This window comes from Prionailurus viverrinus, chromosome A2 (assembly GCF_022837055.1).
Source record: "Prionailurus viverrinus isolate Anna chromosome A2, UM_Priviv_1.0, whole genome shotgun sequence".
Taxonomy (NCBI): Eukaryota; Metazoa; Chordata; class Mammalia; order Carnivora; family Felidae; genus Prionailurus; species Prionailurus viverrinus.
In genome coordinates this window covers 101,560,206-101,577,099 of record NC_062562.1, presented here as the reverse complement: position 1 = coordinate 101,577,099, position 16,894 = coordinate 101,560,206, and the positions used below count along the sequence as shown (strand labels likewise).

At 37.2% G+C, this 16,894-nt stretch overlaps 1 protein-coding gene across 1 annotated transcript in view; it reads left to right on the top strand.

Moving 5' to 3' along the window:
• Positions 1–627: 627 nt before the first annotated feature.
• Positions 628–16,894, top strand: part of COL28A1 (collagen type XXVIII alpha 1 chain) — a 176,179-nt gene continuing 159,912 nt past the window's right edge. The window contains exons 1-5 of the mRNA XM_047850690.1: positions 628–714; positions 3,839–3,999; positions 4,840–5,396; positions 11,744–11,764; positions 13,452–13,508. Of these exons, the coding sequence (XP_047706646.1) occupies positions 3,873–3,999; positions 4,840–5,396; positions 11,744–11,764; positions 13,452–13,508 (762 nt within the window). The 5' untranslated portion in view covers positions 628–714; positions 3,839–3,872. The remainder of the gene's footprint in view (positions 715–3,838; positions 4,000–4,839; positions 5,397–11,743; positions 11,765–13,451; positions 13,509–16,894) is intronic.

Here is a 16,894-nt window from a genome sequence, read left to right as displayed (position 1 = left end):
CTCTTGTGTTATACTTTGGAAGGATCTTGATAAATAATTAAATTCACTCCCTCATTTCATAAATGGGAAACTGAGGTCCCCAGATTAGAGACAAAACCAGAACTAAATTCAGATCACTCTTTCACTGTATATTATACCAACGGTAGTATGAAAAATTTCAAAAATCACAGACATAGAAAGGCTAGAATAAGGAACTTCTCTATACTCTTCATTCAGCTTCAATAATTTCAACCCATTGCCTCTCTTGAAAAACCAGTTTTGCATCTAAGTCTGTTGTCATTTACACTCCCTCATAGAGCAGTTAGGAACTAGTATCACGAAGAGCACACCCCAGGCAAAGAAATGTAGAAATAGAAGGAGGATATGGTATGAGACACAAAGGCAGACTGTCAATAAATGCCGAAAATGTAGAAAATCTGCTCAAGTTATTTTTATAACAGTTTGGAGAACATAGACTTGTTCCAAGAGGACACTGTTCCTTTAAATTACTTACTGATCCCACCCAGATCTTGCACCCTGGCCAAATGCCTGACCACTCTTGCTTTAACTTAGGCTAATAAACACAAATAAAAGATTGCAAAGGTTCCAAAAGCAAAGATAATTTTTATTTCCACAGAACAGAATATCAAATAGCTAACTCCATCCCCAACAATGGTCCTTGCTGTTGGCATTTGCTTAATCAGTCTTTAATTCCAGTTTGACAAACTTTATAAGGTAAGACATAACTGTTTTATTTTAATCACTTGAAATCAGAGAAGACCACCTAGGCACTGTGGAAGACTGAAAGGTGTGCATACTTATTATGTGAAGAAAGCTGAAAATAATAGCTGATAGAAAAATTTTCTATCCTCTGCCATTACTTGAAATTAATTATTAGAAAAATATAAATAATTGTTAAAATGTAGACATTTAAAATTTATGTCAAAATTATTTGAAAATTGATTTTTAATTCATAGGCTACTACATAGCATTGCAATGATGTTAATATCTTTTGGGATCTCTTTTTCTTAATTTGGAACATATTTTTATAACTCAGTATTAATTACAGAATGTTTTATACCTTGGTTAGTTTGGTAATCCGAATAAAGTGCTCATTTGATAATTTTATCTTTATGTGAAATAAATGCTATGCAAAAACTGTGAGTACAATTGGTAAACTCTGCTGAAAGAATTTTAGTTTTAAAACATCATAAAATATAAAGTCTCTTGGATTTATTGATGCTGATATTTACCCAAAATAAATTTTAGGCAAAAAAGGCAAATATATAGCATTTGGTTAAAGATAATCTTTGTCTCTGCATTTATAGAATGCCACTTATAGTAAACACAGAGGTTTTTATTTCTTTTATTTCTTTCATTTCTTTCTTTCTTCCTTTCTTCCTTTCTTCTTTCTTTCTTAATTTCTTTTATTTAACTTTTATTTATTTGTATCTTTTACTCTTTTATCTGAATTTATAAATTTCTTTTATTTAACTTTTATTTAATGGCATTTTCCCCCTAAAACCTATTTTGCTTGTATATGATGTCTAAATGAGCAAAAGGTAAGAATTATTGAAAACTGAGGCAAAATAAAACATGGCAAAAATGATTAGAAATGAGTGTCTCTTACTATGCCAAACTAATAAAAAAGAAAGAGATTTCAGAAAGGCTGTGGAACTAGAAACCAAACGTATAAGGGTATCCTCAGGCTAATACCAGTAAAGAGAGAGGAATAGCAAGACTGCTTTGGGAGAGCTGGATAAAAAATAACAGAGGAAATAGTAATAAAATACGAGATTGTGATTGTTGCTAGTGAAGACGTTGTGAAGTAGTGAAGACGTTGTTGCTAGTGGAGACGTAGTGAAGACGTTGTGACGGTGACCATTGTATAGAAAAAGCTTCCGGTGTGAGTTCATGGTTATATGACCACCCCCCCCAAAACAAAAACAAAAACAAACAAACAAACAAACAAGTAAACACACACACACAACTGTATGAGTAAGTGCTTAGTTTTAGGGAAGACAAGTCTTTATTTAAAGACAGCATTTCCAAAGCCCAAAATGAGGCCAACAAATGAGAAGAAAGTGGTTTTCTCCTCAGGGTCCTGCATGGGAATCATCTTCTTTAGATTTTTTTGAAGAGTTGTATTGATTGTGTAGCTTGTAAAATCCTCTTATTTTCAATGAAATTAAATCCTCAGTCTCTTATTCCTATAACTTCTGAGACGCTTCTTATAATAATGGGCTCAACGAAAGGGAAAGGTCATATGTCACAACAGGGACGTGATGTTATCCCCCTGGCCTGCCCCCCTGAAAATGCAATAGCAGCTGTGTTTTGCCACACAGCCTTATTTTTACGTTAGTCTTCAGTTAAAGTTGTACTTCCTTCTGCATTCTTCTCTTTGGTTAACAAGGGATTACTTGAGGGAAGGATGTCCTTTATGTGTTTTATTTCCTCAGGAAACTTCTTGTTCTTCTTCTTTTTTAAACATTCAGCTGTCTTCACATCTTAACATACCTGATCTGAAAACTGTTGACATCTGGCCAATTGCACTTGATGCACTTGCCAAAGAGAAGCTTGGCCAGACTGATACAGAGTCAGCTTAACAAACTTCCTGCTAGGCGATATTACTTGAGGAGCAGATTATGGCATGGAGCCATCCATTGGTTCATCCTCAACCCAACAGCTTTGATTCCTTTTTGGGTTTCTCTATCTGGCATATATGAAAGAAGTCAGTGATCCATTCCATTCCTCACTACCTTTGCATATATTTCCACCCCCTATTTGAGCCTGGAAAAATCATGCTCATGATTTCCTGGTTCCCATTCCCTGAAGGCAAAGTGAAGGAAAATGTGATTTCCTTTTCCAGAACTTCTGAAGTCAGTATAGTTTAAGAAGGAGAGCATTTCCAAACCATGCAGAACATTGTTTCAAAAAAGCCTTTTTGTTCCTTCTCCAGTATACTGAGCTAGCCACATGTGAGTCTTCTCTTGCCAGGGAAGCCTGTGGGTTTAAAAGTCATCCAGCGGATAGCTGGGCATATTGAGGGATGAAGATGGCTGAAGATTTAATATAGGATTAGAGTTTTCATTGTTAATTCACCCAGAAAAATAGTTTCACAGGAATGTTCAGAGGAAGTGTGTTCTGATATCAAGTCTTATTTCTGCCCATCAGTTCTTTGCTGGAAGAACAATGTTGCTGAGCAAATCTGCTATTTTTGTTCTCATACTCATTTGATTCATTGGATATGCAGCTGTAGTCCAGCTTGGAACTCTATTGTAGATGAAGTTTCCAAGCAAGAGCATAAAAGAGAAATGATATTCTATGGGAATACAAGGGCAATTTCATTTTTGACTAGCCTTTTGAAGTCACTAAAGTTGTGCATGTATTATTAAGACTGGAATGATGGTGGTTCTCTACAACCCTGTGAAAATATTGAGATCATCAGGAATTAGTTATAATGAAACAGCCATGTAGCAATCTGATATCACCTTGAAGAATGTGGAAATGTCAAAACAGACCCTATGCTTGAACCATGGTCATCATACAGAGTGGGACTGAAGTGTTCTCAAATGGCTTTTCCCACTCTCTGCTTCTCATAATAAAATGGGAAATTCAGATTACTTGGCTGTAATTCTTTGACTATATAGAAATATTCAGTAATAAGTGTTGGCTTGTGGTGCCATGATTTATTTCAATTAAAATCTTCTAAAATCTCAGTGTAGATGTTTTTCTGGAAATATGAATGAAAACCCTTTTCTCTTGTCACATGCTGGTTTTCAATTCTGCTGGCTTGAAATTAAAAAATAGCAAACATTTTATTTTACCAAAGTATTTATAACTGATTTTTCTATTAAAGGTGCTACAAGACAGATGACCTTTCACCACCTGCCATGATGTGGAACAGACATTTTGTCTTCTATCTCCTGCTTTTGCCAGCTTTTATGAGTCAAACAATACGTGGACAAAGAAAGAAAGGATCAAAGTCCAATTTACTTGCAAAGAAAAATAACTTCCAGGGTAAAAAAAAAAAAAAAATTTTTAATGATTAGTTTTAGCCTGAATATTTTTTCTGAATAACACTTGATATAAATATCAAACCATACATACATAAAACCATATGTAATATTCTATTTTAATATAATTATGTTGTGATAATAATATACCTTGTATACATACAAAGGATACTTATAAAAACTTTAGATGTTTTAGAGCCCTTGTACATTCATTATCTCATTTGAGCCTCACAGTAGCTTTATAAAATAGTAATGACAAAAAGTGCCACTCTCATAAAGAAATGGCGTCCCAGAGAGATTAAATGGCATATCTCAGGCCATAGACAAATGAACTAGTAAGATGCAGAGCTAGAATTCAAGCTCAAGTTCTCTGTTTTTAAGATTCCCCCTTATTGCTAAAGTGATGTGTATAGTTGTTTTCTCCCTGGATTTCAAAAAAGCTAAAAAAAAAAAAAAATCCCCAAACCAACTATCCAAACAAGATGAAGCCTCATGAATGTGACATAGAACCTGAGATTTAGGCAGAGTGTTGTTTACGTCTAGACAGCTTTGCCCAATATTTGCTGGATTTCTAAGCAGCTTTTACTTTGAGGAGATGCTCGATATACATGGCATTTTATTTGTTTGCTTTTCATTTGCATGATTTTAAGAGGCAAAGAATTTCTAGATTAGGAAAGAGATGTAGTTCTTCACAACTTAAGCCCCATCTCCAAGGCACCTCTCTTTTGCACTCCCCTCTCCTCTCCAAAACAACACATATCCCACCACCTCAGGGCTTTCCTTAGGCAAAGTGGTTTCCTGATTAGGAACAAATATTTTGCCTAACCTGTTTGTTCTATTTCAGACTCTACTTGCTTCATAGATGTGGTCTTCATTGTGGACAGCTCTGAAAGTTCTAAAATTGTTCTCTTTGATAAACAGAAAGATTTTGTGGCTAGCTTGAGTGACAAGGTTTTCCAACTGACCCCGGTTCGCTCCTTGAAATATGATATCAAACTGGCAGCACTTCAGTTTAGCACCTCTGTCCAAATTGATCCACCTTTTTCTTCTTGGAAGGATCTGCAGACTTTTAAACAGAGGGTCAAATCTATGAATTTCATTGGGCAAGGCACCTTCTCCTATTATGCAATCTCCAATGCCACTAGTTTGCTTAAGAGAGAAGGGCGTAAAGATGGTGTGAAAGTGGCTTTGCTGATGACTGATGGCATTGACCATCCAAAGAATCCAGATGTCAAGAGTATTTCTGAAGACGCCAGAACTGCAGGAATATTGTTTATCACCATTGGACTTTCCACTGTCGTCAATGAAGCCAAACTTCGTTTGATATCTGGGGAATCATCCGGCGAGCCCATTCTACTGTTGAGTGATCCCACACTTGAAGATAAAATTCAAGATCGCCTGGTAGGTACTTGAGGAGTGGGTCTTATATATATATTTCCAACCATAATATTGATACCTTAATTATAAATTCTGTGAGGATAGATACTGGGTCAGAAAGATAAAGGAAAAAGAATCCACCTTGGAAATAGCTAAGAGAATCTTTCCGAAGTCTCTCCACTTCCTTGATAGTTTACACCAGATAAACTGGGAAAGTACCAGAGTTCCTGCTCTGGAATTGCATTCCTAACTTTATTGCTAGCCAATGCTGAGAATTTGGGAAGAATTACTTTCCAGTTATACACTTCAGTCTCCTGTTTATACATCCTGGGATCACGAACACTGCTGACTTATATTCAATTTGTGGTCAACTTGTGGTCTGCAGTATTTGTACTAAGTTGGGTTTTTTCCCCATTTAACATCTGCAGAAACGTTTTGACTCAATATGTCACCTACAGCAATATTATGCTACTCAAGCAAAGTTCATAGACTTCTAATTTTTTCATTATGCCCTTGTTTCTTAGGTGTTCACAAGCCCACCCAATGTAAAATCACCTGCAACCTTCAGTCACCCAACAGTTTCTCCCACATATCAATGAGTGCCATTTGATTGGTCTGATTAGCTATGTCGATGCTTTTCTTTGCTGATTGCTCAGCTGTGTGTGAGATCCTTTCCTTTCTGCTTGGGAAAACACAAGGCAAAGCAATCAAAATAAAATCCCTCTTCAGAGTATTTCTCAAGAAAAAACTCCTAGAGAAAAAGTGGTTGATTTGTTAAGTGTTGAAAATCGATTTTCCTACAAATACTGATTTTCTTTGATTTCTTGAGAAGAGGGCAAGGCACATGTGTCCCTTATACTAGGCATTTCATATAGCTGTTTTCTATAGGTTGCAAAAAATCTCAGCCTTGTTTCAGAGATTGTTTTGCCCTTTTGTCCCTTCTCCCAATCTTTTTCCTAACATTATTCTTATAAGTTAATAACTTAAATTCTATTTATATTTTATTTTTATATTATATTTATATTTTTATATTTTCTGTTATATTTATATAACTATTCTGTAAGTTAATTCTCTTAAATATTAACTTTAAGATAATAACTTGTAAGTTATTCTTATAACTGTTGTTTTCAGCATGAGACATTAACTATTTTATCTAAATAATAGTTATCATGTCTTGAGTGCTCTCTGTCTTAGCCATTGTTCTGAGTACTTTACTTACATCTTTTATTTTATTCATTATTTTATTTATTTTATTTTGCAACAATATTATGATGTAGGTACTATATTATCCTCATTTTATAGTTGAAAATGTAATGCCATGCAAAGGCCCTGAGGTCTTCACAGTTAACCCTATGAAGTTATCTTGAAGGGGGAAAATAGAAACTGTGTTTTAAGATTTTCTCAATCAGAACTGCCTTGAAACAGTTAAGCAACATCCCTCCTCCAAAGCTGCTATTGTTTCTGGTCTCTTTTCCTTGGGCATTGGGGGTAGATAGGGAGAGCTCAGCCCAGGTTGGAGATGGTGATTTCAGTCCCCAGGGGAGTTAGGGGGAGTGCTTACCCCGAGCATCTTTTTTGCATGAAAGGGAAATGTGCAGGGGTACCTGGCTAACTGCCTAGGTCTGTCTGTGCCATAATGTAAACAGTCCTTACCACTGAACCCAAAATAGAAGATTCTAGCATGTGCTGGAGAGAACACTTGAATTTAGATAATGAGTTGCCAGTTGCTGACTATAGAAGTTGCAGGGGAGGCATCTCTTTGGCCAGTTGTGTAGGCTCAGGAGGTTCATACTCCTTCTAGACACATTGTCTTGGCTGAGAGCTCCTGCCCAACTCAGAACACAGGATCTTCGCAGTAGACTTGACATAGGACTATTTGTCCATTTTTGGGGGAAACCAGAAAATGATCAAGTGTCCCAATGACCCTGCTCTTGCTTAGCATCCTGTGATTTCAGCTTGTTTGTTCAGATGGAAGCTCTATGAACAAGCCACTTCTCAGGAGATGCTGCTTTCCAAACACTTCCAGCAACCAAAGTACTTATTAGGCCCTCAAAGAACAATATGCTAAGTTTCAACGTTTCCAATTGCCACTATGTGGGAGGCAGAACTTGACTCTTGATCAGGCCATTGGAAAAATTCCTCATCTAATCTATTTCCATTACATTTTTTTTGTTGTTGAATTTTTAAGCTTTTCATTTTGAAATGATTATGTAGTTGACTTTCTAAAAGAAGTTAATTAGGTATAATTTAAGTAAAAAATTGCATCTACTTAAAGTACAGAATTCTATGAGTTTTGATAGATGTACACATTCACGAAACCACCAACACAGTTAAGATACAGAACATTCTGCCACGCCCAAATTTCCTCATGCCTCTTTGCACAATATCCTTCCCTTGCCTCTTAGCTCCTGATCTGATTTTTGTCACTCGAGTTTAGTGTACATTTTCTAGGCTTTTATATAAACAAGCTTATGCAGTATGTACTCTTTTTCTGTCAAGGTTTTTATACCCAGCATGACAATTCTGGAAATCGACTGGGTTGTTTTTTATATCAGCAGTTTATTTCTTTTTACTGAGGAGTAGCTTCAGTTGAATTTAATGGACATGGGTACCCACAATGAACAGATTTTGCAGGAAGCAAGACAAATCAAGGAATCATTACCAACTCCCTGGTACCTCTAGTAGAAAGTATCATGTAAGAACCCCATGAATACATTTCAACTCTGAATGACCCAAGAGATACCTGATGATTCCACATTGAAGAGGATATGTAAAATGTTTTAATATTATTTTATTATGATTTACATAACAGTATTGAAACCAAGGAAACAATTCCAACCCAATATCCCATACATATAGTTGGTCTTTCAGAAAAGATGTTATGGTGGCTATTTTACCATTATATTAAGCTGTAGATATTTTTTTGTCACAGAGTTTGTAATCCTCGCCTATTAAGTTCTTTGTTCTGATCCCATCTGCTACCGTGCCAATACCTTTGCCACCTTCCTCACATGTCCTCTGTCCCCTTCTCAGAGCATTGACCTCATACTCATTCACAAAATTGGCAGTTCCATTCTAGTCTTTTCCTTCCACATATATGCCATCATAGAACTCTGCCTCCATTAATAAAATGCACCTTCTTTTGCTCCAGGGAGGGCTTTTCTCCATTTATCCCTTCCATTTAAACTAGAGCAACCGCATAGATCTTTTTTTTAATTTTTTTAATGTTTATTTATTCTTGAGAGAAAGAAACACAGAGCATGAGCGGGGGAGGAGCAGAGAGAGAGAGTGAACCACAGAATCTGAAGCAGACTCCAGGCTCTGAGCTGTCAGCACAAAGCCCAACGCAGAGCTCGAACCCACTAACTGTGAGATCATGACCTGAGCCAAAGTTGGACTTTCAACCGACTGAGCCACCCAGGCACCCTCATCTTAACTGAACGTGCCCTTCCTATGGCTTTGACCACGTTCTCCCAGCTGTATGCCACATAACCTGCCTCTCTGCTAAGTGAAGGCACTCACTACTTCCCAAGGTGTCCAGCTCTGTCCACATGGGCCCTTTTGTCCACTCTTTCAAATGTCCCTCCTCACTGCTTCCTTTGTCTTATTGCCCACAGTAGTCCTTATGACTTTTTCCTCATAAACTTTGACATATAGAGGAGCATTCCATCAATGAGCTGGTCCTTTGCATTCTTCTTGAAAATTATCCAGAAAACCCACCTATTTCCAGAAACTGTCTTGTTTCCCACCTCCCCACCCAGTCTGGGATCTCCTTCCCACGCTGCTTGCTGTGTGCTGTTTTCTGTCACTGGGGCTTATAGACTATAAGTGCCCTTAGGGATAGAGCTTTGTTCTTTGTTTGAAACAGTCTTATCTATTGTGTAGTCTTTGGTCTACTTTTGTTTCCATAGAAATACAAATTCCAGCAAACACAAAATCAAATGAGTTCCAAAATTAGTTAGTTATGTTGTTATGGTTTTAAGCCTCATGGCACATATTTTTAAAGAGTTAACATGGCACAGCAGAAATTAAATTCTCAAAGGAAGAGCTGAAAAAAGTGTAAAATTATACATCAGGCATAGTGGCAGCTAAATTCATGAGCTTAAAAACTGATGCTAGATAATAGAAGGGTGTTGCTTATTATAAAAAGGTTGTAAGGTGACAGAACTTTGCATTTTTCTTTATTTCAGTAGTTGCTTTCAAACATTACAATTTGACTTGAATTATTACTTGTTTATTATATCTTGAACTATTTTCAAATTCCTTTCCCTCTCTCCTTCCCAGGAAAGCTAAACTTCTGACATGTGTTCAAAATATTTTCATAATTTGGATCACATTCTATAAATCCCTCTGCAGCTTGCTTTATCACTCCCTGTCCTTGGGAAATTTTCTATGTTGAATTATGTAGCCCCAATGGATTCACTTTAACTGCTGAATAATATTTCAGTTATTGACCCATTCTAATACTGATGGATATTTTCATTATTTCCAAATTTTCACTACTGAAAATAATGAATGCTGAAATATACAAGTACTTCAAGAATTTCTCTAAGATATGTCTGGAAGGGATGTCAGAGTAACAGGTGGAAACAAGGACTCATCCTGGGCAACCTAGAAATAAAGTATGCACATCTTCAGTTTTCTAGGCACAGCCAAATGTTCTGGAGAGGGGAAATTACACCAAGACTGTCAGTATATCTGAATTCCCATTTCTCCACATGACCTGTTAGTTCATAAAGATACAAGCAGTTCATCTGCTTTCAGCCTGAATTTATACTGGCTGGCTATTTTAAATCAGGAGGGTGGAGAGTGAGGGGGAAGGAAGGGACAAAAGGCCATTGGTGAGACTCTGAGTTTTGTAAATAGGGTGTGTGGCCAGAGTTTTACAGCTCCTGAGACCCCATGGTCAAAATTTCTTATTTTTTGTATTTTTGGAAAATGACCTGGAAGGATTATGTGTCTTGTCCAAAGCCACACAGCTAGTTCATGGTGGACACAGGGTAAAAACTCCAGACGATGCTTAATTCTCAGCCTAATTTTGTCCTCCTATTAGATCCCTAGAACTGCTTAAAGCATTTTGCTACATCTTCGCTCTGTATTATTAGTTTGTATGGAAATAAAGGTAAAGTAAAAATAAAACTAAAGGGATGTGGGGTCCTCCATAAAGGTACAGCTCTGACTTAACTTTAACTTCCTCATTATATTCTTCATTTCTTATCATTTTATTTTTAAGTTTATTTATTTATTTTGAGAGAGAGAGAGAGAGAGAGAAAGAATGTGAGCTGGGAAGAGGCAGAGAGAGAGGGAGAGGGAGAATCCCACTGACAGTGCAGAGCCTGATCTAGGGCTCAAATTCACGAACCATGAGATCATGACCTGAGCCAGAAGCAAGAGTTGGACACTTAACCAACTGAGCCACCCAGGTGCCCACTTCATTTTTAATATCTTGCAACAAATATTCTAGGGCTTTTTATTTCCATTTTCTATTTTATCATATGAAATTAACCCTTCAGGTCCAGTTGTAAGGCATCAATCTGACACATCATTTCTACATTATGAAAACAATTCTCTCATCTGTAAGCATTGGTTCATTTCTTTCCCATGTTTGGCTTCGGACGTGGCCTTAGTGCCCTCGTCAGATAGTACCTCATTCAGCGGAAGTAGGTCAAGATGTTAGACAAAGACTAGATTGTGAATTTCTCTAAAATTGTGAATTTAAAGGAATTTTGAAAAATATTCTGGCTAATTCATTACTGTGTGGGTAAGTATAAAGTACCACTTGAACTTGTTTAGGTAGCTCCACCCAAGTGTATGACATTGGGCAAGTGACAGCACAGCAGACTCAAGTTTCCTTGAGGCAAAATGAGAGTCTGGACCTGATTGACTTGAAAGGCTTGTTGGTATTTCATGAAATTATCACGCTAAACTTAATGTTTTAATGTTTGAAAAAATGCATGTATGTATAGGGATGGAAAAATAAAAGTAGAGAAAACATACAATTATGTATTCTGGCTAAGTCTTTATAAGTAAAAGTGAAAAGTCTTTATTATGACTGATCAAGCTTGTAGCCGAATTATGGAGATTAGAGAGCTGATTAAGAAAACAAAAGCTAGAACATAGGATGTAACAAGATAAAGTTCCTCAAAAAAGAGTAATTTTTAATGTTAGTGCCCTTCCTGTCTCTTGTGATATGGCTCAGAATGCTCCTTGGGAGGTTGGCTGGGAGGCTCTACTGCTTTTATAAGGTTAAAAAGACTGAATTGCTATTCTTCTTGAAAATTGCATATCCCATAGAGAATAATTAAGACTAATAAGAAGCTGGAAGCAGAACCATGAAGCGAGTTAATGTTTTATTCTTTTTTCCCTCCTAGGATATCTTATTTGAAAAGAAGGTAAGCACCACATGCTTTGATTACTATGAATTAACTCTAAAAGTTTGCATAATCAAATCAGCATTGTAATTCACATTAGAAGATAAAGAGTGTCTAAACAAAAATGCTTAATTCTTTCTAAAATGAGCCAATTTTGAGGCAGCCATCTGATTTCTCTTATGCTGCTCTATCTACTGCAGATTGGAAAATTTAGAAAAAGTAAGAAATATTTAATATGATTTTAGAGAGTAACTTTAGAAATCAGTGGTAGCCAAAATGCATAATTTTTTTAAAAGATTTTATTTTTAGGTAATCTCTATACCCAATGCAGGGCTTGGACTCCCAACTCTGAGATCAAGAGTCACACATTCCACCAACTGAACCAGCCAGGTGCCCCCCCACACACACTAAATGGCATAGTTTTTGCTTGTTTTGGTAACACTTCCTTTATTCTAAGCATGTCTCTGACACCAGCTACTCGTGGGGATCCTTCACTTTGGGAGGTTTGTTAGCCAAGATTCCTAGCCCAGAGACACCACTCAGAGTCTCCTGCTGCTGCCCAGGGATTGACTTTAAGTTCATTCTCCTTCTTGCTGGTGGCAACCATACCAAGTGGCAAAGGAAGCTGGCTAATATTGTTTGGATAGTGCTTAGCACAATCGAAGACCACAATGTTGCTGAGGACTTCTATACTGCATATGTGTTTCTTAACACAGAGTTTGGAACATGCGAATTTTGTTTGATAAACTGCTTATTAAACATCAGGAAATGTACGGACAATAGGAGCCAACCAGACCCTGCAGAACACCATGTTTCATCGAATGGTCAGAGACACCATTGTTTTGTGTACCACTGAGATAGGAAAGGACCCTGCCAATTAAGCTGTGATATAGTAACTTCTTATAAATTACAATTCTTGATTTTATACTTATGGTAAGAGTCCCTTTAGATTTATTTAGACATAGAGTTTTAAATCCTATATCACTTTTGTACATACGTATAAGGGAAAGTAGAAGCAAACTAAATTGGTTATTTCTAAAAGTTCTTCGCATTCAGAGTCTAAATCCTCTGCATGGCTTTTTGTCTCTGAGTCATTGATGCCCTTCCTCCCACCTCCCCCCAATATCAGCCTGTACGCCATCAAAAACACTGGTGATGCAGCATTTCTTGAGTGTGCTCCAGTAGTGTCTCTGGAGTTTTCTTCCATTTCATTCTGTAAGTTTTGAAGAACATGTGCAGAAAATAACACCTTCATTATGATCAGGCCTGATTCAAATAAGACTCATTCTGATTTCAGACATGTTAAAATAAGGAGAAATGTACATCCTAGAATTGATAAAATATGGTATGCCACATGTTTTCCTTTTTGACTAAAGGAATATTTGATATTTGTATGTTATTGAGCTTTGATGTACTGTATAGAAAAGGAAGAAATTCCAAAAATCCACTGAAAATGTTTATTTTCCCTTTTAACTGGAAACTAGATGTTATACATATATTTTTGGTGGGAGGTCTAATTTATCTAACCATGGCAATGTTTAGTAATACTTTATTAGCTGGCTCTTAACCAGATCTGAGTTAGCGTAGAAGACTTGAAAAGGGAGAGCAAAAACTCCATAAATTTGCTTGGTAAAATTTCTTCAAGGGAATAAGATTTGAAATGCTGCATTTCATTATGTGTTAATATTGGATTTCATTCTTGACTCAGTGTGAACACAAGATTTGTGAGTGTGAGAAAGGGGATCCAGGCGATCCAGGGCCTCCTGTGAGTATGTTTCCACTTTTTTTTTTTTTTTGTATGTTTCTACTTTGAACTTACAGTCAAGTCAGGAAGCCCTAGTCATGATTGCTCTACTGACGCTTGAAATCGCAGGACTGTTTGATGCTGTTGAAAAGAAGTTGTGGGGCGCCTGGGTGGCTCAATCGGTTGAGCGTCCATCTTCGGCTCAGGTCATGATCTCGCGGTTCATGGGTTGGAGCCCTGTGTTGGGCTCTGTGCTGACAGCCTGGAGCCTGCTTTGGATTCTGTGTCTCTCTTTTGCTCTGCTCCTCCCCCGCTCATGCTCTGTCTCTTTCTCTCTCAAGAATAAGAAAGAAAGAAAGAAAGAAAGAAAGAAAGAAAGAAAGAAAGAAAAGCAGTTGTGTGCAAATAGCAGCAAACACGGAAATGCTGTTTTTTTCTTTTATTCCTAAAGGGATACACTCTGTCCTTACAAACAGGCCTGGGATTTTCCTGACCTGAACTGAACTGAGGGCAGATTTGGTTTAAAATGATGAAACTGTTCTCACAAAGGATATTTCAGGATCACGTCTGATGTGACAATTGGGGCCAGAATTTCTCAACACTGAAGTGAAAACAAAGAAAAAGGTCATACAAATCCTTGGTGCTTTAGGGAAAGCTTTATCCCACTCCACCTAAGAACAAGTGACACGGATCTCTCTGGAAGCTAACTGTGACTTCACATGTATCCAAGAGCAACACTGTGTGGGCCTCTCAGGAAGGAAGCTGGTCAGGAAGCTTTGGGGATTAGAGTGAATCCTGTGAAATGGAACTTGGCAACTAAAGGTTAAAGGCAGGATTTACTATGATGATTCAATACTTGATAAGATAATCCCAAAAGGAGTGTTTCCTTTATATTCTGGCCTAACATCTGGAAGGTACCATCTAGGTACTGGGAAGGGACTTGAAAAAACATCACAATGGTAGAGATACTATATATTTCTCTAATACATTTCATTCTGATGCATCCATGCTGCTCATTCAGTATTCCATTTACTTATGTTGTTTCAAACCTTTGAGGTCATAAGCCCAGTGGACATATCTCACAAAAATGCATTGATACAGTTTTTGAAGGAATGCTTGTATTTGGGGGCAGGGAGCGGAATGTGCACTGTGAATTGCTTAGACTGTGCACATTTTCTCTTGAGACTTGGGTCCAAAGACTATATTTTTTCAAACCATTCTATCAATTGAGGCATTAGAAAGCAGGAGGTTCTATCCTTTATTTTTTTTCTCCAAAATGTAAGTTAGATATGTTATAGGATAATGTGGCAGCCAGTAGAAGCTGATTTTGGCCAAAGCAAAGGTTTAAACTTCCCCTTCTTATAAAGTCTTCATTTATGTTTATTACACCAAGAGGTTTTCTGGGAAGGTGTACTTGGGATATTCAATTATGTTTTAGAATGAACTGTAAAGAAAATTTACTAGTTGCTGAGCTAATCTGACAATTTTAGTCACTCAATATTGTTAGAGATTAATGTACCATCTTTTAACGGAAGTAGAGTTGACACATAATGTTATATTAGCTTCAGGTGTTCAATGCAGTGATTCAACAAGTTTATACATGATGCTGTGTTCACAAGTGCAGCTACCATCTGTCACTATACAGCACTATTACAATATCATTAACTATATTCCCTATGCTGTAACATACCATGTTTTAATAGACATAGACACAAAACTATGTCATTTAGCATTTACTGAGTCTCCCTAAAAACTCTCAGAAAAGCCAGCTTTATGGCGGTTGAGAATAGGAAAACAAAACGCCTTTCTGGAACAGGATTGGAGCACTCTCTTCTCTCATATTTTCTTCTTCTTCTTTTTTTTAAATTTTATTATTTTTCTTTTTATTTAATTATTTTTTTAGAGAATTTACATCCAAGTTAGTTAGCATATAGTGCTTTCAGGAGTGATTTCAGGAGTAGATTCCTTAGTGCCCCTTACCCATTTAGCCATCCACCCTCCCACACCCCCTCCAGTAACCCTCCGTTTGTTCTCCATATTAAAGAGTCTCTTATGTTTTTGTCCCACTCCCTGTTTTTATGTTATTTTTGCTTCCCTTCCCTTATCTTCATCTGTTCTGTGTCTTAAAGTCCTCATATGAGTGAAGTCATAGGATACTTGGCTTGCTCTGACTGACTAATTTCACTTAGCATAATACCCTCTAGTTCCATCCTCATAGTTGCAAATGGCAAGATTTCATTCTTTTGATTGCCGAGTAATACCCTATTGCATATATATGCCACATCTTCCTTATCCATTCATCCATCGGTGGACATTTGGGCTCTTTCCATTCTTTGGCTATTGTTGATAGTGCTGCTATAAACATTGGGGTGCATGTGCCCCTTTGAAACAGCACACCTGTAACCCTTGGATAAACACCTAGTAGTGCAATTGCCGGGTCATAGGGTAGTTCTGTTTTTAAATTTTTGAGGAACCCCCAGACTGTTTTCCAGAGTGGATGCACCAGTTTGCATTCCCACCAGCAGTGCAAAAGAGATCCTCTTTCTCCACATCCCCGCCAATATCTGTTGTTGCCTGAGTTGTTAATGTTAGCCATCTGACAGGTGTGAGGTGGTATCTCATGGTGGTTTTGATTTGTATTTCCCTGATGATGAGTGATGCTGAGCATTTTTTCATGTGTCAGGTGGCCATCTGGATATCTTCTTGGAGAAGTGTCTATTCATGTCTTTTGCCCATTTCTTCACTGGACTATTTGTTTTTTGGGTGTTGAGCTGGATAAGTTCTTTATAGATTTTGGATACTAACCCTTTATCTGACATGTCGTTTGTAAATATCTTCTCCCATTCCATTGGTTGCCTTTTAGTTTTGCTGATTGTTTCCTTTGCTGTGCAGAAGTCTTTTATTTTGATGAGGTTCCAATAGTTCATTTTTGCTTTTGCTTCCCTTGCCTCCAGAGACGTGTTGAGTAAGAAGTTGCTGTGGCCAAGGTCAGAGAGGTTTTTGCTTGCTTTCTCTTCAAGGATTTTGATGGCTTCCTGTCTTACATTTAGATCTTTCATCCGTTTAGAGTTTGTTTTTGTGTATGGTGTGAGAAAGTGGTCAAGTTCATTTTTCTACATGTCTCTGTCCAGTTTTCCCAGCACCACTTTCTGAAGAGACTGTCTTTATTCCATTGGATATTTTTTCTTGCTTTGTCAAAGATTAGTTGGCCACATGTTTGTGGGTCCATTTCTGGGTTCACTATTCTGTTCCATTGATCTGAGTGTCTCTTTTTGTGCCAGTTCTCTCATCTTTTCTTCTTCTTCTTCTTCTTCTTCTTCTTCTTCTTCTTCTTCAAGTTTCTTTATTTGGAGAGAGAGAGAAAGAGAGAGAGAAGGACAGGGTTAGCGAGAGAGGGAGACAGATAA